A 22,750-nucleotide genomic window follows, 5' to 3' on the forward strand; every position below is an offset into this window, starting at 1 on the left:
AATAGTACTACTTAACACAACCTAGTTACCATGGGTCACAGACCGCATGTTTTATTGTTATACTTTGTCAGGGTAATCAGGCAGGCCATATAGACCTCCCCCGATAGGGGGAGTAAAAGGGATTAAACTGTTAAGAATAGTACTACTTAACACAACCTTACCATGGGTCCCAGACCGCATGTCTTATTGTTATATTTTGTAAGGGTCATTATATATCATGCAGGCCATATAGACCTCCCCCGATAGGGGGAGTAAAAGGGATTAAACTGCTAAGAATAGTGCTACTTAACACAACCTAGTTACCATGGGTCCCAGACCGCATGTCTTATTTTTATACTTTGTCAGGGTAATTATATATCATGCAGGCCATATAGACCTCCCCCGATAGGGGGAGTAAAAGGGAATAAACTGCTAAGAATAGTACTACTTAACACAACCTTACCATGGGTCCCAGACCGCATGTCTTATTGTTATATTTTGTAAGGGTCATTATATATAATGCAGGCCATATAGAACAACTCCCCCGATAGGGGGATTAAAAGGGATTAAAGTGCTAAGAATAGTACTACTTAACACAACCTTACCATGGGTCCCAGACCGCATGTCTTATTGTTATATTTTGTAAGGGTCATTATATATCATGCAGGCCATATAGACCACCTCCCCCGATAGGGGGAGTAAAAGGGATTAAACTGCTAAGAATAGTACTACTTAACACAACCTTACCATGGCTCCCAGACCGCATGTCTTATTGTTATATTTTGTAAGGGTAATTATATATCATGCAGGCCATATAGACCTCCCCCGATAGGGGGAGTTACAGGGATTAAAGTGCTAAGAATAGTACTACTTAACACAACCTAGTTACGCATGTATTGTTGTTATACTTTGTCAGGGTAATCATGCAGGCCATATAGACCTCCCCTGATAGGGGGAGTAACAGGGATTAAACTGCTAAGAACAGTACTACTTAACACAACCTAGTTACCATGGGTCCCAGACCGCATGTCTTGTTGTTATACTTTGTCAGGGTAATCATGCAGGCCATATAGACCTCCCCCAATAGGGGGAGTAACAGGGATTAAAGTGCTAAGAATAGTACTACTTAACACAACCTAGTTACCATGGGTCCCAGACCCCATGTTTTATTGTTATACTTTGTCAGGATAATTATATATCTATCAAATCTATATATTTATCTTCTATCGATTCTATCTAACTATCAATCTATGTATATCTATCTATCTATCAAATCTATCTCATGGCCGGACTGTTTTGAGACAGCCACTTGTGTTTAGGCCAAATTTTAAGTAGGAGGACAGACCAATCATCTTCTTCCATCTCCCTGTTCCAAAAATGCAGGCCATATAGACCTCCCCCGATAGGGGGAGTAACAGGTAGTAAACTGCTAAGAATAGTACTACTTAACACACCACGGGTCCCAGACCGCATGTCTTATTGTTATACTCTGTCAGGGAAATTATATATCTATCAAATCTATCTATTTATCTTTCGAATCTATCTAACTATCAATCGTATCTATCAAATATATATTGCATCTATTGATCTATGTAATTCGTATCTATCAAATGTATATTGCATCTTTTGATCTATGTAATTCGTATCTATCAAATGTATATTGCATCCATTGACCTATGTAATTTGTATCTATCAAATGTATATTGCAGCTATTGATCTATGTAATTTGCATCTATCATATGTATATTGCATCTATTGATCTATGTAATCTATGTATCTATCAAATCTATCTATCTCGTGGTTGTGCAAATGGACTGTTTGTGGTTGTTTGCGGTGCGTTACACAGGGAGTTTGGTCTGTCACTGTGAAGCGGGCGTAACCCTTACACTACCTGATCGATACAACATCATACCTTATGTTTTAAAGCACGTTATTCCAAACAATTTAGGAATGTTAGGTGATTTAGGCCCTTTATGGGTTAAAACCAGACTCTGCATCAACTATGTAATTTTCCGTGGGAGTTTTGCCATGGATCCCCCTCTGGCATGCCACAGTCCAGGTGTTAGTCCCCTTGAAACAACTTTTCCATCACTATTGTGGCCAGAAAGAGTCCTTGTGGGTTTTAAAGTTCGCCTGCCTATTGAAGTCAATGGCGGTTCGCCGGTTCGCGAACAGTAGCGGAAGTTCGAATCCGCCGTTCGCGAACCGAAATTTTAAGGTTCGCGACATCACTAAATATGGGTAATAGTTACTGATAGTCCAGTTTAGGACTTAGCGGATTATACTCTTACACTTATGTTAGAATATTGTCTCTTGTTATATCCAATCACAAAGGGGCATAGGGGTTTGACTACTTTGACTGATATCAAAGTGAATGTGTGTATGTATACAATGAATTATTGTAGTGACGCTTATCCTGTGATAGTGTCTTATTATATATATGGCGGATATCTACTGCTAGTATTTGATATACAGATTAGCATTCATAGGTTAAGATTGTCAGAAAAAAAGACAGTTGTGTCTTGGGTTTTTATTTTGCCAGTTATGTATCTGTATGAAAAGACAGAGTCAACATTCAAAGACTATCCTAAGTTTTAATATACACACTAGAGTAGCGTGCTGAGGCAAAACTGATAAATAGCCTAGGACTTGTAATCTAATAGATTGTAAATTGGAGAATAATTATAAAACTACATAGAATAGTATATTATCCACACTTAGTGGTAATTATTGTGTCGTTGTTTTCTTCTCATAAATTAGAGCTGTTACACAATATACTTAGAATTATATCAACTAAAGTTTTACTATGTATTTTATTGAGTGAATGTGCATATTCACATTAGTGTTACTGAGTTGGAAGTGGTCAGTAATACAACTCAGGTTAGAAGTCCCAAGTGTTAAGGGATTATTAAAAAAGTGGCTACTGTATACAGTTATCTTGATAGCTACTACGAGCCCAATTGTAACAAGAGTATCTCGTTATATTGGAAAAATGCTATGTAAATATGGATATGACCCACTTATGTAATATCTATTAATCTATATAGATCTCACAAGAAGTTATGTGCACACTAAGCTTATCTTAGTTCATATACAAGATTTCTCAGAGTAAATGTATTCACTTTAAAAGTTCTATGAATTGGTTTCAATATTACACATTACCAGTAATTATTCAGAGTAAATGTTGGAAATCCCAGGCGTTAAGGGGTTAATAGAAAAGATGCTATATATCAATCTGTATATAAGACTGTAAAAAGTCAGATAGTAATAAGGATGTCGTGTATCTGGCTCTCAATATGGTTATAAAGAGTCAGATTATAGTGGAGATATATTTTTATATTCTGGAAAGAATGTTATAATATGTGAATATGACTTACTTGTCTGTTATCGACTAGTACGTATTAGCGCTGGATCCACATTGGAAATCGGAATTTACTATATTATAACAGATATCAACTTCACATCCAAAATAAGGAATAGATGTAAATTGCGTGTATATATATTTTTTAAAAAATGTCTGAGTTCTTATACAGACTATTAGGTTAATAGATTGGTATTTACCACTTCTATACGTTTGTATAAGTATTATAACTTTATCAGCTTTGTACACAATTAAATGAAAATCCGCTTTGTAGCTGGCCTATAAGCACCACTGAATAGAGCCTTATTTTGGCATACGAATGTCTGAGTTCTTATACAAACTGTTAGGTTAATAGATTGGTATTTGCCACTTCTATACGTTTGTATCAGTATTATAACTTTATCAGCTTTGTACACAATTAAATGGACATCCGCTTTGTAGCTGGCTTTTTCAAATATCGGCGAAACATGTCAGGGAGGGGTATTGTGTAAAAATACCCTATTTTGTTGTTTTAAATGGCATAGTAACTCGAACCACTTAAATAATATTAACTATAACCTTGGGGCTCAATCTATTATTATCCTTTGGGTATAAGTTATATCGTCAGTAACCGTTAATTCTAATACTCTCACAAGCCTTATGTGCTCTTGGATATTAACAAGCTAATGAACCGATAGACTACTTTAGACTTAAAAGCATCGTATGCCAAAATAAGGCTCTATTCAGTGGTGCTTATAGACCAGCTACAAAGCGGATTTTCATTTAATTGTGTACAAAGCTGATAAAGTTATAATACTGATACAAACGTATAGAAGGGGCAAATACCAATCTATTAACCTAACAGTTTGTATAAGAACTCAGACATTCGTATGCCAAAATAAGGCTCTATTCAGTGGTGCTTATAGGCCAGCTACAAAGCGGATGTCCATTTAATTGTGTACAAAGCTGATAAAGTTATAATACTTATACAAACGTATAGAAGTGGCAAATACCAATCTATTAACCTAACAGTCTGTATAAGAACTCAGACATTTTTAAAAAAAATATATACAAGCAATTTACAGCTAATCCTAATTTTGGTTGTGAAGTTGATATCTGTTATAATATAGTAAATTCCGATTTCCAATGTGGATCCAGCGCTAATACATACTAGTCGATAACAGACAAGCAAGCCATATTCACATATTATAACATTCTTTCCAGAATATAAAAATATATCTCCACTATAATCTGACTCTTTATAACCATATTGAGAGCCAGATACACGACATCCTTATTACTATCTGACTTTTTACAGTCTTATATACAGATTGATATATAGCATATTTTCTATTAACCCCTTAACGCCTGGGATTTCCAACATTTACTCTGAATAATTACTGGTAATGTGTAATATTGAAACCAATTCATAGAACTTTTAAAGTGAATACATTTACTCTGAGAAATCTTGTATATGAACTAAGATAAGCTTAATGTGCACATAACTTCTTGTGAGATCTATATAGATTAATAGATATTACATAAGTGGGTCATATCCATATTTACATAGCATTTTTCCAATATAACGAGATACTCTTGTTACAATTGGGCTCGTAGTAGCTATCAAGATAACTGTATACAGTAGCCACTTTTTTAATAATCCCTTAACACTTGGGACTTCTAACCTGAGTTGTATTACTGACCACTTCCAACTCAGTAACACTAATGTGAATATGCACATTCACTCAATAAAATACATAGTAAAACTTTAGTTGATATAATTCTAAGTATATTGTGTAACAGCTCTAATTTATGAGAAGAAAACAACGACACAATAATTACCACTAAGTTTGGATAATATACTATTCTATGTAGTTTTATAATTATTCTCCAATTTACAATCTATTAGATTACAAGTCCTAGGCTATTTATCAGTTTTGCCTCAGCACGCTACTCTAGTGTGTATATTAAAACTTAGGATAGTCTTTGAATGTTGACTCTGTCTTTTCATACAGATACATAACTGGCAAAATAAAAACCCAAGACACAACTGTCTTCTTTTCTGACAATCTTAACCTATGAATGCTAATCTGTATATCAAATACTAGCAGTAGATATCCGCCATATATACAATAAGACACTATCACAGGATAAGCGTCACTACAATAATTCATTGTATCCATACACACATTCACTTTGATATCAGTCAAAGTAGTCAAACCCCTATGCTCCTTTGTGATTGGATATAACAAGAGACAATATTCTAACATAAGTGTATAAGAGTATAATGCGCTAAATGCTAAACTGGACTATCAGTAACTATTACCCACATTACCCACACTATATATGTGGATGCCCATTTACGCAGCACAGCTTTACTAAACAAGGTAGTTTGATAAACTAGAAGAACTTTTTATTCGAGCCTCTATGTGTTTTTAAATTGCACACACTCACACAATGATTTTATTAACCTTTGATGTAATAAAAGTTATGTTTTAATTTTAATTTGATCCTTTTGGACTAACCTACAAGACTTGAAACCTATTTTGTAACCCTGGGATACTATGTCCACAGCCCAAGGATCTGGGACATCGCGTATCCAAGCCTGTCGAAAAAGAGAAAGCCTGCCCCCCCACCTGATCCAAACTCTGATCAGGGGCGGACCCTTCATGCTTATTTAGATTCAGCAAAAGGCTTTTTGTTTTCCCTTGTTCCAGGGCTGGCTGGATTTCCAAGTGGACCTGGATTGGTCTGGTTTGGAAGAGGAGGACTTCTGTCCCTTAAAGTTGCGAAAGGAACATAAATTAGAAGTCTGACGACCCCTAGGTCTATTCTTCTTGTCCTGAGGTAAGAAAGATCCCTTTCCACTCGTAATCTCTGAAATGATTTCCGCCAGACCAGGTCTATACAGAGTTTTACCCTTATAAGGTAAAGCCAAAAGCTTGGCCTTAGAAGAAACATTAGCCGGCCAAGATTTTAACCAAAGAACTCTGTGGGCTACCACAGTTAAGCTAGACATCTTAGCTCGCAGTCAAATTATCTGCATGTTGGCATCACAGATAAAGGTATTGTCCAGTTTAAGAGCTTTGGATCTCCTCTACCGTAGTCTCTTCTGAAATGAGATCAGACGGCGCATCGCACCAATAAGATGCTGCTCCCGCACTTGCGGCAATACTCGCAGCAGGTTGCCACTGTAATCCTTGATGGATATACATCTTTTTAAAGTAAGTTTCTAGCTTCTTATCCATTGGATCCTTAAAAGAGCAACTATCCTCTATAGGAATGGTAGATATTTTAGCAAGAGTAGAAATAGCTCCTTCTACTTTAGGCACAGTGCATCATGAGTCACGAATAGAGTTAGCAACAGGAAACATTTTTTTTTAAAAACAGGAGAAGGGGAAAAATGAAACCCTGGCTTATCCCATTCCTGAGCTATAATTTCAGACATCTTCTTTGGAACAGTAAAAACATCCTCAGAAGATCAGAGGATCATAAACTCTATCCAGTTTAGAAGACTTTGTGGGGTTGACAGCAACCAAAGGTTCAGAGTCGTCCAAAGTAGCTAGAACCTCCTTCAGTAGTAACCAGAGGTGTTCAAGCTTAAATCTAAAATTAACCTCTTCAGATTCTGAAGATTTTTCTGCTAAAGTGTCAGAGTCTGAGATTTTACCATCAGAAGCTACTGAAGTATTCTCCTCATCAGACAATTAAGAAAGGTTGACCAATGCAGACTTAGAGAGGTCAGAAGTCTTACTAGCAGGCAAATATTTAGATTTCCTCTTACGCTTACCCGAAGAAGGGAAAGTTGACATAGCCGCTGATACTGCAGAAGTAATCTGAGCGGCAAAATCCTCAGTTAAATAAACACTCCCAGGTGGATGAGAGGACACAGATGGCACAGTATGAGAAACAATTAAGGCTTGGGACGTTTGAGGAGAAAGATGAGGCATGTCACGCACAGCATTATTTTAAGAAGGGAGTAATTGGTCTTTAAATTTTAAAGTTTAAGATAAGCATAAGGAACAAAATTACATTTGCATAACAATTTGTGCCTCTAAACATAGTAAGCATTTTTCTACAGACAGAGACTGGTCTAAATCTGAATCCATAATTACAGAATTCAGCTTCTAAATAGAGGAAAATACAATAATTTTCAAATGTTAGTAGAAAAATGTATCATTAAAACATCAGAAAGCAAAATAAAAACGAGTCCTGAGGCTCCTACTGGACAGAATTGACACCCCACTAGTCAACCCTCTTAGTACAAATGATACATTTGAAGAGAAATGTCAGATCACAAAGCCATTAAAGTGAATATAATATATATACAAAATTGATTAAAAAGTTCATTTTATACCATCGTATGTGATTCCATTACAAGTATATTCTCATTACCAATCCTTGGGGGTTTTCCTTTGTGAGTTCCTGTTGGCGGTCGAGATCAACATCACCTAAGGAGGCAAGCGGCCAGGAGTCTGACTGTCACTACCGAGAGAGAGTGAACCTGAGAGAGCAACCTGGCTTGCTCTGATAGCCAGTCCGCGCCTACCAGCACATTGGTGTGCTCAGTAAAAGTGTGAGTACCCTGGGTATAGCATACATGTGCAGGGTGGGATACCATCATATTGGATACACACATTGGTCGCCTCTGTTTGTCCCTTACTCCCATAGATTTGCCTCCAGCCATCAAGGAGAGAAAAGGGCACTTGAAAGAGGAGAGTGCAGCATTATCGGCAGAAATTTGTTTGCCAATACCATATGGACATTTGATGTACGGACATTGTACTTACATATGGGACTGAACATCATTCGCTATATCTACTTTATGGTGAGAGCCAACGATCTATTCCCATTTTGTATATATATTATATTCACTTTAAGGGCACAAAATACCTTTAACTTACTAGCGGTCATTTAGCGCCCTCTTGCGTGTTTTATACACTCATATCGTTTATATATTTGAATTTTGTTATAAAGAGGTGCAGCTTTTTTTACATATTAGGGGTCAGCAACTAATACTCTTGTGTTATAGACCTATTAGGTGTAGTACCACACTTGGTTACTGACACTGTTAGTGTACATGTATATAAGGAGGGCTCTACCTCTTGTCATATCATATTGGTTGTTTTAGCGCCCTCTAGTGGCTACGGTCACATTTTTCCAGATCACAAAGCCGACAGTGATCCTCAATGCGAGACTCCAACGCATTGGAAGCTCAATAAGCTCCGCTCCGATATAACGAAAGAAAGAGCGTAAAAAAGTAAATGGCTCAGTTTTCCTCTACCGTTATCTTAAACATGGATCCGTATGAGGATTAACCTCTTAAGTGCTGCTGTCCTTCAGTGCCTAGAAGGCAAAGGCACTTACCTAAGATCCAGCTGCCGGACAGATGCTGCTACTTAGGTGTGACAGGTACTTCGCTCCCTGTCATAGACCTGTAGGAGAGGAAAGAACAGAGTAACCAAATCTGGCTTTCTACAAAAGGGTAGCAAAATGTTAAAAGTAAAGCAAATACTACATCGCCGCCTTTTAACTGCTAAAAGCCACCACTACTCTTACTAAAGAGATTGACGTGGATACAGCTAGACCCCAATCCTTGCTTGCAGGGAAAAGTACCCATAAAAGGATAAAATATCTTCAGACAACAACTTTGCACATACTCCATTGACAAAGGCAAAGAGAATGACTGGGGATTATGGCTAAGGGAAGTCACACTTAACAGCTTTTCTGGGGTGCTCTTTGCCTCCTCCTGCTGGCCAGGAGTTGAATATTCCACTAATAATTGGAATGACATTGTGGACTCTCCATAACATAGGAAAGAAATCAAGACAACCTTGTCAGCTTTGAAATAGTGAGACAAGCTAAAAATTTTCTTTGGGTAAATAGAAACTGTATAAACTCCACATACTGGGCCTGTGCCTAGGTTAAAAATCATGACCTTGCCTCTAAAACAGCCTAGAAAGCCCACACTAGCCTCTGGAGACAAATTAAATTTTATACAGTGAGACTACTTTACCATTACAAAATAGACGTAGAACTATTTTACAACTTCAGACATTTACAAAAACTGTTTTGCAAGCACGATTCATAAGTGTTAAGGATTGCTAGCAGTTCTGGTTTGATGTGTGAGATAGGATGTTTATGGTAGGAACGTGCACTAACGAAAGGCTGGAAAAGACAGGTGAAGCAATACTTGGAATATGATCTGGCCTTTTCAATGAGGCCCATCTGCCTCTCATGAGTGTCTATGACTCATTGTGTGTGAAAATGAATGTGAATGTGTTTGTATGCAAGGGAATAAGTACATTTATTTTGTCTGCATGTTTAAAGGAACACTGGAGTCAAAAATAAACATCCATGATCAGATAGAGAAGGCAATTTAAAAAAAAAACAGAAACACTTTCCTGCTTACTTACAACATCCAGTTGTGCACAGTCTTTTCATGTGCACACTTTCTAAACCACCAGCTCCTACTGAGCATGTGCAAGAAGAGTTCACAGTATAAACATTGCTGTCATCTGATGCAGGGGGCAGGGAAATATGACATTTTCTTTTTATTATGCATTTGTTGATTATACAATGCTACTGTATCTAATGGTTCTTTAATCTTTGAGTCTTCTAGTTTGTTTTTAGACATGCAGATAAGCATATGTATACACTCCTGTTTATTCATTAGAGTAGCAATAAATATATCAGAATATTGTAAAAAAAACCTCTTTCTGTTTATAATACACAAATACTCCTGCAATATGATGTAACTGTTTATTCATTAGATATCAGAATATTGTAAAAAAAAACTCTGTTTATAATACACAAATACTCCTGCACTTGGGAACACGGCAACAACAAAAACACAAAATAATCAAGTATACCTTTGGAAGAAAATCAAAGCACATTCCTGGAGCCTGCCGTGATATATAAGCTTCACCTCTCTTCTCTTTTTCAAAATTGTAATTCTTCGAAATCTTTTCATCTGTGCGTTTTAATTTCATCAAATCTACAATATAAATTCAGAGTTATTCAAACAACCAACAACAACACAGTGTTCATCTGGTTAACCAGTTTAATTTTGCATATTCCTGCTGAGCAATACATTTATTAATTTATAATGAAAACAATTAGAACTTTTGTTTGGAAAAATGCTTCTATTAAGAGCTCTCTCTACTATAATGATAAAAGGACATTAAACACCTGTCCCCTGTATAGCCAAAAAGCAAATTTGGTAACTTGCAAATGCTGCAAATCGAACAGCTACATTTTCAGATTTTGCACTTTGGACACAATTTTTACATAAAAACAAGAGGCGTTTTATGCACACAGAACCTACTTCCAGTAAGGCCTTAGACTATGGACACCCTCATATGTCACCATCTTGTGTTCTGATTGTTACTAGCATCATTTGATGTCACCTGCACTTGGATAATGCATGAGACAACTGTGCATGCATCAGCAGAGTGTTTGATGCACATTATATAGCAATCATAAATGGTAACAGATGCATCTTTGCAGATGCAATTATATTGATAAAATGCTTCCAACTGTACCCAAAATGCACTACTTTGAAGGGTAACTGCTCACTTACTGAGAACTTACTCCGGTGAGCTAAACTTTTAAAATAAATGTGGATAAATACTGATAAAAAAAGACATTCATATAGTCTCCTATCAAAAAGTTAAACTAGCAAAAATACTTACCAATGCAGTCCAGTCCTTTTCTAATATTCCATTTTATTATCCGGCCATCTGCGCTTATTGATACTAATATTTCCCCCTTAACTTCACCCAGTGATGGTTTATCTTGCATTATCCACTTCAGTTGCCATACTGGAGATGCATGTCCGTGTGGGTTGTCACTAAATAAAGTAATAGAAAAAAGTAATACTAAAACATTCTAGTGGATAATTAGAGTTAACAAGCAAGCTCAAAACATATAATATGTACCTAGGAGCTGAAAAAAGTGTATCGTTTTCTCATAGTGGTGCAGACCCAAAAATACATATTTCTTTAAATTGAAAAAGATAGACACCTAAGATATGAAAGTTCTTGGGGGCCTATCTATCAAGCTCCGAATGGCGCAGCAGTTATGACACAGCGGTCACAAAGACTGCTGCTCCATAACCTGTCCGCCTGCTCTGAGCAGGCGGACAGACATCGCCGGAAATCAACCCGATCGAGTACAATCGGGTTGATTGACACCTCCCTGCTGGCGGCCCATTGGCCGCGAGTCTGCAGGGGGCGGCGTTGCACCAGCAGCTCTTGTGAGCTGCTGGTGCAATGCTGAATACGGCGAGCGTATTGCTCGCCGTATTCAGCGAGGTCTGGTGGACCTGATCCGCACTGTCGGATCAGGTCCGCCAGACTTTCTTAAATAGGGGCCTTGGTTTAAAAGTAAGGGAATTCAGCACTCTTTTATATATAAGACTATTTTATGTATTGTATACATGTAGTAGAATTTAGGCATATCCTGTCATCAGAGTCTATACTCCTCCATACCACATAATGTAGACAATTCCTTGAAAGCTGGTATGACAAACATACCAAATGTGTGGTTAGGTTGATGGAATTTATTTTGGTAAATAATATATTTTTATTTGACAATCAGGTTTATAAACAAGTTTGAGGCACAGCCATGGGAGCAACTTGTGCTCCCACATACGCATGTCTCCATCTTGAAGCATGGGAAAATCAAGAGGTTTTTAAACAATTTACTTATTATACTGATAACTTTGTGCAGATTGGGCTAAGGTATGTGGTTGATATACTCTTGTTGTGGAATGGCCCGGTTGACACATTGTTGGAATTCATTGATAAGCTAAACCACAACAGGAATATCCTCCTCACGTGCCAATATGATATTAAAGAGATTACTTTCCTGGACATTAAAATTTACAAAAAAAGAGGAATAGTAATAACAGAAAATTACAGGAAACAAACAGCAACCAACAGTCTCCTGGAGGCCTCAATTCATCATCCTGAGGCTTTAAAAAGAGGTATTCCGGTTGGTCATTTCCTTCAGATCAGAAGGAACTGTTCAACACGATCATCATTTGAGAAACATGCTAAAGAAATGAAAGGTAGGTTCAGCACACAAGGTTACTCTAAAAGATGTATTGATATGGCATAAAAAAGGGCAAGAAGTAGCAATAAAGATGCTCTTCTCTATAGCAGGGCTAAAATTGATCAAATTAATACAAATGAGAATGGCCCTTGGTTGGTTACAAAATACAATTGCCATTGGAATACCCTAAAAAGTATATCGAAAGAAAATTGGAAACTGTTGGTGGCTGATGGAAATTTAGCTGAGGAATTAGGAGAATATCCCATTATAACAGCACGGAGAGCTCCTAAGCTTATAGATAAACTTATTAACAGTAACTATGTGGCCTCACCAAAGAATTGGTTATCTAATGTTAAGGTTACAGGTAACTTCCCATGTGGAAAATGTGTAACTTGTGAGTATATGGAAAGAACGAAAAGATTTTCCACGGATGGGATAAAATTCTATAACAGATATTTTTTCAATTGCAACACTGAAGGCCTAGTCTATCTCCTTCACTGCTCATGTACGAAATTTTATATAGGAAAAACGAAGAGAAAGTTCAAGGACAGGATTAGAGAACACAGAGATGATATAAAAAATAAAGACGTAGATAGCAGCATAGCTAGACACTTTTTAGAGTGTCATCAAAGTAATCCTGAATCATTAAAATCCAAAGGCATTGTAAATGGAAGGGGAGGTGACCAGGACAAATGCCTATTAACTAAAGAGTCTAGATAGACATATTGGTTAAAAACTCTTTCCCCTGGTGGCCTTAATGAAAAGAGAGATTACTCATGTTTCTTAGGGCAGTTATTGTGAGAGAAAATATATGTGCTAGGTATGCTCTAACAAATTTAGCATTCCATAAAAACTTATTAATAGCTCTAATAAATAAGCTATTGATACAAGATAATATTGCTGCTAAAATTAATAAATTATGAATGCAGCCTTGTTTTCTTTCGTAACTAATACTAATTATATATATTGTGCCTGAGAGGCAATGTACCTTTATTAATTGATGTTCCATTCTTTGGTCCCTAAATATGTGTTCCATATATATGTGAAACATAAGCTAGGATGTATCAGTGTTGTCTCACTATTACTTCCTTTTTTCATGTAATTAGATTTACAATTGTTAATATATGCTGAACGCCGTAATAGTGCACATATCTGTCTTGTGCTAGATTGAAAATTGTAATTTTAGTTGCAATGAATCAATGTAACTATATGACCAATAATATTTCATCATTCATTAATAGGCTGGACTTTTACAATCCAATAAATCAAGCATTGTCTAGTGATTTCATTACGCCCTGACAAAGCCCCATTGCACAGCCAATGGGGGTGAAGCGCGCGTAGGCGTGGCCTCACAATCTGATGTCAGAAGATTTTTTACTACATGGCGTTCAAGCACAGGTTTCTTTCAACAATGAAAGTTTCATTCATGGAGAGCTGACTGCTAAAAGTGGCAAGTATAGGATCCATGTTCTTGCAGTTAAAGGAGAGGTATTGCTTAAGTTAACATGGAACTGCTAGATGTGGAGCCTGCCTGATTGTTTGGCAGGTGGTCCAGACTGCTTTGAACTGTGTCTAGCTCTTACCTCTCACTCCTGCATGAATTGTGCCTTTTCTACTATTGCAGCTTAAATTATATATTCGTAAAGAATGGCTGACAAGTTTAACGCTTGCTTCTACGCTGCCAATTTTGTATGCATAGCTATTTGCTTGATGCCTTACTACTTGCTTGTTACCTTACTATCTACTTGCATGGATGCCTCTTCTGCAGTTTGCTAATAAGTGATACTAACCCATATTCTGTTTCTAGCCAGAAATGTATCCAAACCATTTTTAAATGTATCCAAGGTATTGTCATTCACTGCCTCCTTTGGTAATGAGTTCCACTACATTTGGTTAATGACAAAGGAGGTCTTGTTTATTGAACATTGTACTTTTGGCAAAACCCATGCTTGAAGACATCATATTTATTTGAGATACATTGGAAGCTTATTAGAAGTGAGGGGAGTAGACCCTATGGCATTATAAAAAACATAATTTATGCTTACCTGATAAATTTATTTCTCTTGTGGTGTATCCAGTCCACGGATCATCCATTACTTGTGGGATATTCTCATTCCCAACAGGAAGTTGCAAGAGGACACCCACAGCAAAGCTGTCTATATAGCTCCTCCCCTAACTGCCATATCCAGTCATTCGACCGAAAACAAGCAGAGAAAGGAGAAACCATAGGGTGCATTGGTGACTGTAGTTCAAAGTTAAAAAATACCTGCCTTAAAATGACAGGGCGGGCCGTGGACTGGATACACCACAAGAGAAATAAATTTATCAGGTAAGCATAAGTTATGTTTTCTCTTGTAAGGTGTATCCAGTCCACGGATCATCCATTACTTGTGGGATACCAATACCAAAGCTAAAGTACACGGATGAAGGGAGGGACAAGGCAGGTACTTAAACGGAAAGTACCACTGCCTGTAAAACCTTTCTCCCAAAAATAGCCTCCAAAGAAGCAAAAGTATCAAATTTGTAGAATTTTGAAAAAGTATAAAGGAAAGACCAAGTCGCCGCTTGTAAATCTGTTCAACAGAAGCCTCATTTTTAAAGGCCCATGTGGAAGCCACAGCTCTAGTAGAATGAGCTGTAATCCTTTCAGGAGGCTGCTGGCCAGCAGTCTCATAAGCTAAGCGTATTATACTTCTTAGCCAAAGCGAAAGAGAAGTTGCCGAAGCCTTTTGACCTTTCCTCTGTCCAGTGTAGACAACAAACAATGCAGATGTTTGACGAAAATCTTAAGTAGCTTGTAAATAATACTTTAAAGCACGAACCACGTCAAGATTGTGTAATAGACATTCCTTCTTTGAAGAAGGATTAGGACACAATGATGGAACAACAATCTCCTGATTGATATTCTTATTAGATACCACCTTAGGTAAAAACCCAGGTTTGGTGCGCAGAACTACCTTATCTGCATGGAAGATCAGATAAGGAGAATCACATTGTAAGGCAGATAACTTGGAAACGCTACGAGCCGAGGAAATAGCTACCAAAAAAAGAACTTTCCAAGATAAAAGCTTAATATCTATGGAATGAAGAGGTTCAAACGGAACCCCTTGAAGAACTTTAAGAACCAAATTTAAACTCCATGGCGGAGCAACTGGTTTAAACACAGGCTTGATTCTAACTAAAGCCTGACAAAAAGCCTGAACGTCTGGAACATCCGCCAGACGCTTGTGCAAAAGAATAGACAGAGCAGAAATCTGTCCCTTTAAAGAACTAGCCGACAATCCTTTCTCCAATCCTTCTTGGAGAAAAGATAATATCCTGAGAATCCTGACTTTACTCCATGAGTAACCCTTGGATTCACACCAATAAAGATATTTACGCCATATCTTATGATAGATTTTCCTGGTGACAGGCTTTCGTGCCTGAATTAGGGTATCAATGACTGACTCGGAGAAGCCACGCTTTGATAAAATCAAGCGTTCAATCTCCAGGCAGTCAGTCTCAGAGAAATTAGATTTGGATGGTTGAACGGACCCTGAAGTAGAAGGTCCTGTCTCAGAGGCAGAGTCCATGGTGGAAAGGATGACATGTCCACCAGATCTGCATACCAAGTCCTGGCGCTATCAAGATCACGGATGCTCTCTCCTGCTTGATCTTGGCAATCAGACGAGGGAGCAGAGGAAACGGTGGAAACACATAAGCCAGGTTGAAGGACCAAGGTGCTGCTAGAGCATCTATCAGCGTCGCCTTGGGATCCCTGGACCTGGATCCGTAACAAGGAAGCTTGGCGTTCTGGCAAGATGCCATGAGATCCAGTTCTGGTTTGCCCCAACGATGAATCAATTGTGCAAACACCTCCGGATGGAGTTCCCACTCCCCTGGATGAAAAGTTTGACGACTTAGAAAATCCGCCTCCCAGTTCTCTACACCTGGGATATGGATAGCTGATAGGTGGCAAGAGTGAATCTCTGCCCAGTGAATTATCTTTGAAACTTCTAACATCGCCAGGGAACTCCTTGTTCCCCCTTGATGGTTGATGTAAGCCACAGTCGTGATGTTGTCCGACTGAAATCTGATGAACCTCATTGTCGCTAGCTGAGGCCAAGCCTGAAGAGCATTGAATATCGCTCTCAGTTCCAGAATGTTTATTGGAAGGAGTGTCTCCTCCTGAGTCCACGATCCCTGAGCCTTCAGGGAGTTCCAGACTGCCCCCCAGCCTAGAAGGCTGGCATCTGTCGTTACAATTGTCCAATCTGGCCTGCGAAAGGTCATACCTTTGGACAGATTGACCCGAGATAGCCACCAGAGAAGAGAATCCCTGGTCTCTTGATCCAGATTTAGTAGAGGGGACAAATCTGTGTAATCCCCATTCCACTGACTGAGCATGCAGAGTTGCAGCGGTCTTAGATGTAGGCGTGCAAACGGCACTATGTCCAAGCCTGGGCGAAGAGCGAAAGTCTGCCCCCTACTAGATCCGTTACCGGATAGGGGGCCGTTCCTTCATGCTGTCTTAGAGGCAGCAGCAGGCTTTTTGGCCTGCTTACCTTTGTTCCAGGTCTGGTTAGGTCTCCAGACCGACTTGGACTGAGCAAAAGTTCCCTCTTGTTTCGCATTAGGGGAAGTTGATGCCGCACTTGCCTTGAAGTTTCGAAAGGTACGAAAATTAGACTGTTTGGCCCTTGATTTGGACCTATCCTGAGGAAGGGCATGACCTTTTCCTCCAGTGATATCAGCAATGATCTCCTTCAAACCAGGCCCGAATAGGGTCTGCCCCTAGAAGGGAATGTTAAGCAGCTTAGACTTTAAAGTGACGTCAGCTGACCATGATTTAAGCCATAGCGCCCTGCGCGTCTGGATAGCGATACCAGAATTCATAGCCGTTAGTTTAGTCAAATGAACAATGGCATCAGAAACAAAAGAATTGGCTAGCTTAAGAGTTCTAAGCTTGTCGAGTATGTCATCCAATGGAGTCGCTACCTGTAAAGCCTCTTCCAGAGACTCAAACCAGAAAGCCGCATTAGCAGTGACAGGAGCAATGCATGCAAGGGACTGTAGGATAAAACCTTGTTGAATAAACATTTTCTTAAGGTAACCTTCTAACTTTTTATCTATTGGATCTGAGAAAGCACAACTGTCCTCGACAGGGATAGTAGTACGCTTTGCTAGGGTAGAAACTGCACCCTCCACCTTAGGGACTGTTTGCCATAAGTCCCGTGTGGTGGCATCTATTGGAAACTTTTTCCTAAAAATAGGAGGGGGAGAGAACGGCACACCTGGTCTATCCCATTCCTTAGTAATAATTTCTGTAAACCTTTTAGGTATTGGAAAAACATCAGTGCACACCGGCACTGCATAGTATTTATCCAGTCTACACAATTTCTCTGGCACTGCAATTGTATCACAGTCATTCAGAGCAGCTAAAACTTCCTTGAGCAATACGCAGAGGTTCTCAAGCTTAAATTTAAATGTAGACATGTCAGAATCAGGTTGTATCATCTTCCCTGAGTCAGAAACATCACCCACAGAAAGAAGCTCTCCTTCCTCAGCTTCTGCATATTGTGAGGCAGTATCAGACATAGCTCTTAAAGCGTCAGTATGCTCTGTATTTCTTCTAACTCCAGAGCTATCTCGCTTTCCTCTAAATTCAGGTAGTCTGGCTAATACCGCTGACAGTGTATTATCCATGACTGCCGCCATGTCTTGTAAAGTAAACGCTATGGGCGCCCTAGATGTACTTGGCGCCATTTGAGCGTGAGTCCCTTGAGCGGGAGTCAAAGGAACCGACACGTGGGGAGAGTTAGTCGGCATAACTTCTCTCTCGTCAGATTCCTCTGGTGATAAATTTTTTAAAGACAGAATATGATCTTTATTGCTTAAAGTGAAATCAGTACATTTGGTACACATTCTAAGAGGGGGTTCCACCATGGCTTTTAAACATAATGAACAAGGATTTTCCTCTATGTCAGACATGTTTAACAGACTAGCAATGAGACCAGCAAGCTTGGAAAACACTTTAAATCAAGTTAACAAGCAAAAAATAAAAACGGTACTGTGCCTTTAAGAGAAACAAATTTTGTCAGAATTTGAAAAACAGTGAAAAAAGGCAGTAAATCAAACGAAATTTTTACAGTGTGTATAATAAGCTAACAGAGCATTGCACCCACTTGCAAATGGATGATTAACCCCTTAGTTCAAAAAACGGATCAAAAAAACGATATAGACGTTTTTTAACAGTCACACCAAACTGCCACAGCCTTTCTGTGGGCCTACCTTCCCCAACAAATGATTTTGGAAAGCCTAAGAGCCCTTTAGAGATGTCCTATAGCATTCAGGGGACTCCTGGAGGAAGCTGGATGTCTCAGTCTGTAAAAGTTACTGCGCAAAAAAGCGCTAAATTAGGCCCCTCCCACTCATAGTAACACAGTGGAAAGCCTCAGGAAACTGTTTTCTAGGCAAATTTAAGCCAGCCATGTGGAAAAAACTAGGCCCCAATAAAGTTTTATCACCAAAGTATATATAAAAACGTTTAAACATGCCAGCAAACGTTTTATATTGTAAATATAAAAGAGTATTACCTCAGAAAGTAAGCATGATACCAGTCGCTATTAAATCATTGTATTCAGCCTTACCTTACATAAATTTGGTATCAGCAGCATTTTCTAGCATTCACATCTTCTAGAAAAAATCTTAACTGCACATACCTCATAGCAGGATAACCTGCACGCCATTCCCCCGCTGAAGTTACCTCTCTCTTCAGTCATGTGTGAGAACAGCAATGGATCTTAGTTACAACCTGCTAAGATCATAGAAATCACAGGCAGATTCTTCTATTTTTCTGCCTGGAACAAAATAGTACAACTCCGAAACCATTTAAAAATAACAAACTTTTGATTGAAGCAAAATAACAGCTACATTTCACCACTTCTCTCTTACTACCTCCATGCTTGTTGAGAGTTGCAAGAGAATGACTGGATATGGCAGTTAGGGGAGGAGCTATATAGACAGCTCTGCTGTGGGTGTCCTCTTGCAACTTCCTGTTGGGAATGAGAATATCCCACAAGTAATGGATGATCCGTGGACTGGATACACCTTACAAGAGAAATAAAAGAGATAAAGAAGGAATTGGGGCTGTGGAGGCCTCACCTTTTTTTTACCATTTAGCACCATTGTTGCAATCTATTGGGACCCCAAGACTATGACTGGATAGCTGCCTGCTTTTCCGCCTATTGACTTGATAGCAAAGACTAATATATATATATATAAATATATATATATATTACAAAAATAATGGAGAGGGAGTTTCACCTATTTATGTTTAAGTGAATATGCAGGAGACTTCTGTCTCAAAAAAAACCTCCCTTAAAATAAAGGTAATAGTGCAGACCCTTTAAGAAGAAATACATTTTAAAAAATTAAAGAAAAGATATAGTAATGAGGGATTGACCTCTCTCTTACAAAGAAAGGGAATACAGCACTCTTTTATATATTAAAGCATATTCTTTTATTTCTTAATCAATTACCCATATCTCGACCTCTCTGAGATCATTGTGAAGCATATACCAAAATCCAATTATACAAACTGGCCTAATGAAACCTAAGACTAATACATTCAAAAAACTAACAAATACTATGTATTATTATTTATTCTCTAAAAGGCTGAATTAGTACCAGAAGTTACAAACCTTATAATCTCTGATACAAATACATATGATATCACAAATTACAACAAATAATGCAGAGCAAATAAGGTCTAATCGTAATGCCCATATTGAAAAAAGCTTCTATTTCCTAAAAGCCAATTTTCACTTAAGTATGTGCAGATAGACAAACAGTGTGCATATGGAGATGAACAGTCCTTGAAAAAACTCCAAAGTTAACCAACATTGCCGGTGGAAAGACGCGGTATTTATGCCGCACTTAAGGTCAGTCCCAACAATTAGTTCATGTTAACAAACAATCTTCACAGAGGATTTCTTATACAACATTGGGGATGCCAATAAATGACCGCAGTATTCACACCGCTCTTAAGGTCTGTCCAAGTGGCTCTCACCCTTATAGTTGAATAAGGAAAAAGTACCTTTCTTTATAGATGTAAATCTTTTTGCAGGATCAGATAATACGGCTCTGCTGAATGCCCTCCAGGCCTCCCTTTCTTCGAGAGCTTGTTTCCTCCCCTGAGTATGATGAACTCAGCTGGCCGTGGTTCAGCCTCCTGGTTTGTTAGAAAGGTCTCCAATCAATCTTTTGTAACAAAGGTTGTTACACTGTATCTCTCTTTACTTGCAAACACAGTCAGATGGTTTACTGTGTTTTAACACGGCTTAAAAATCTTCCATATTTTTACAGGGCTCTCCATTCACAGGTATTTTCAGCATATATTCAAAGATAGAAACCAAACAGATAATGCCAATGTCAGGGTATCTGTGAATGTCAGTAGATAATACATATATATATTAGGATAACATAAGTATCCCATCTATCAAAAATTAAATTTGAGCATACTTATTTTATTGCTGAATACATTCTGTGTATTGCAAATCTGAGGTCAGATATGAGATGCCTTGCTGATTACACATCAGACCCCCTCCCCACTTAATATGCTTAATCACATTTGCTCAGATCAAAATCTATGTAATAAAAGTTACCAGATAATATCCCCTGTGGATAAGCAGCCGAGAGGTGTAGAGCTAGATCTTTTGAAGCTTGAATGGATGCAGAGAAGAACTGGTCTACAGAGGGAAAATTACCGTTTATACTTAGGTGTTAAATTGGTACCTGCTGAGCTTTAATACACATAAGGCATCTGAACTCAAGTTACCTACAGACATATGGGAATGCTGTGACTTAATGTTCATAAAAGATTATATTAACAATATATATATGTATATATATATATATGTATATATATGTGTGTGTGTGTGTGTGTGTGTGTGTATGTATTGATCTGAAACATACTATATTGGATAAATGTCTGCTGTATTGGATATAATGAATAAAAAAATGGCATTGATATTTATTAATATTTGACTTATTTCAAAATAACAACATATGTTTCTTTATTTTTAAGACGTATAATAAACCAACAAGATGTCCTATGAATATTGGTCATAAAACATAAGTCCATGCATTCAAAAATGATTAGAAACATGAAATATACTGTATTCATATTAAGATACAATATAATGCCAGGATGTTGAATGCTATGATTCTGTGAAGACCGAGTAATTAACAGTATAATTGCTTACTAATATGATGCTAGAAGTATACTCATGTTTAGTATCTATACATTGTCAGGGTTTTTTCCCTGTTTTGCTTGCCATGTGCTGCTGGCAGCCATTTTACTCACCTCTCTTGCTGACTCTGGTGCATACTGTGTGAGGCTGCTCAATTCCTGCACTTCCATTTATGGCCAGACTGGTGTAAATCATCCATGTGAGACAGGAGGCAGTCTCAGAATTGTGATGTCATCACTTATTATTTAAAGGGCCTCTGTTCAGTATGCTTGCCCTTGCGTTGTCTCAGACCTGTTTGTGAGAGCTCCTGTGTATTATCTGGCTGTCTGATGTCCCTCCTGGTTCCTGATCCCTGCCTTGTTCCTGACTCTGCTGTTCTCCTTGTTCCTGATTCTGGCTCGTCTGACTATTCGCTTTGGCTCCTGACTCGGCTCGTCTGACTACCAGCTCTGGTTTTGATTCCTGGCTTGTTATTTGACTTTTGGACATTTTATTATTTCTTGCTATTAATAAAGGTGTAATTATTTTTGCACTTCTCGTCTCAGTCTGATTCCTGGCACCCTGACATAACGCAAGGGCCATGAATCCTGATGATGCTAATAATTCACCTTTACCTGCCATAATTTCCAGGATGGATGAACAGGATCACCGCTTGGATCAATTTGCACTAGCCCTGCAAACCCTGCTGACTCGCACTGCACATTTGGACCAAAGTGTCCCGCAAGTTATGGCTGCTCTTGTTTCCGCTGCTGCACCTAATCCTACCAGGAGCATGTCCGGTTCTGCACCTCTACCTCAGCGTTATGGAGGTGATCCTAATCAGTGCAGAGAGTTTTTGAACCAGGTGGGCATTTACTTTGAGATGTTACCTCAGATGTTTCCCTCTGACAGAGCTAAGGTGGGATTTCTCATCTCGTTACTCTCTGACACAGCTCTTGCCTGGGCTAATCCCTTGTGGGAGACTAATAAACCTGTGATTTCAAATTACCCTGAATTTGTGGCCTCCTTTCGAAGGGTATTTGATGTTCCGTCTCGCTCCTCCTCTGCTGCTAAACGACTCATGTCCATTCAGCAAGGTACAAGATCTGTTGCTCAGTATGCCATTGAGTTCCGTACGCTTGCCGCAGATGTAGGTTGGAAC

General features: G+C 38.5%; 1 protein-coding gene across 1 annotated transcript in view; it reads right to left on the reverse strand.

Annotated features, from left to right (window-relative positions):
- The window catches only part of DNAI4 (dynein axonemal intermediate chain 4), a 603,028-nt gene that overhangs the window by 226,946 nt on the left and 353,332 nt on the right, over window positions 1-22,750 (reverse strand). The window contains exons 11-12 of the mRNA XM_053693220.1: window positions 11,014-11,171; window positions 10,192-10,316 (exon numbers count right to left, since the gene is read on the reverse strand). Coding sequence (XP_053549195.1) covers window positions 10,192-10,316; window positions 11,014-11,171 — 283 coding nt within the window. The remainder of the gene's footprint in view (window positions 1-10,191; window positions 10,317-11,013; window positions 11,172-22,750) is intronic.

Source organism: Bombina bombina, chromosome 10 (genome assembly GCF_027579735.1).
Source record: "Bombina bombina isolate aBomBom1 chromosome 10, aBomBom1.pri, whole genome shotgun sequence".
In the NCBI taxonomy this organism is placed as follows: Eukaryota; Metazoa; Chordata; class Amphibia; order Anura; family Bombinatoridae; genus Bombina; species Bombina bombina.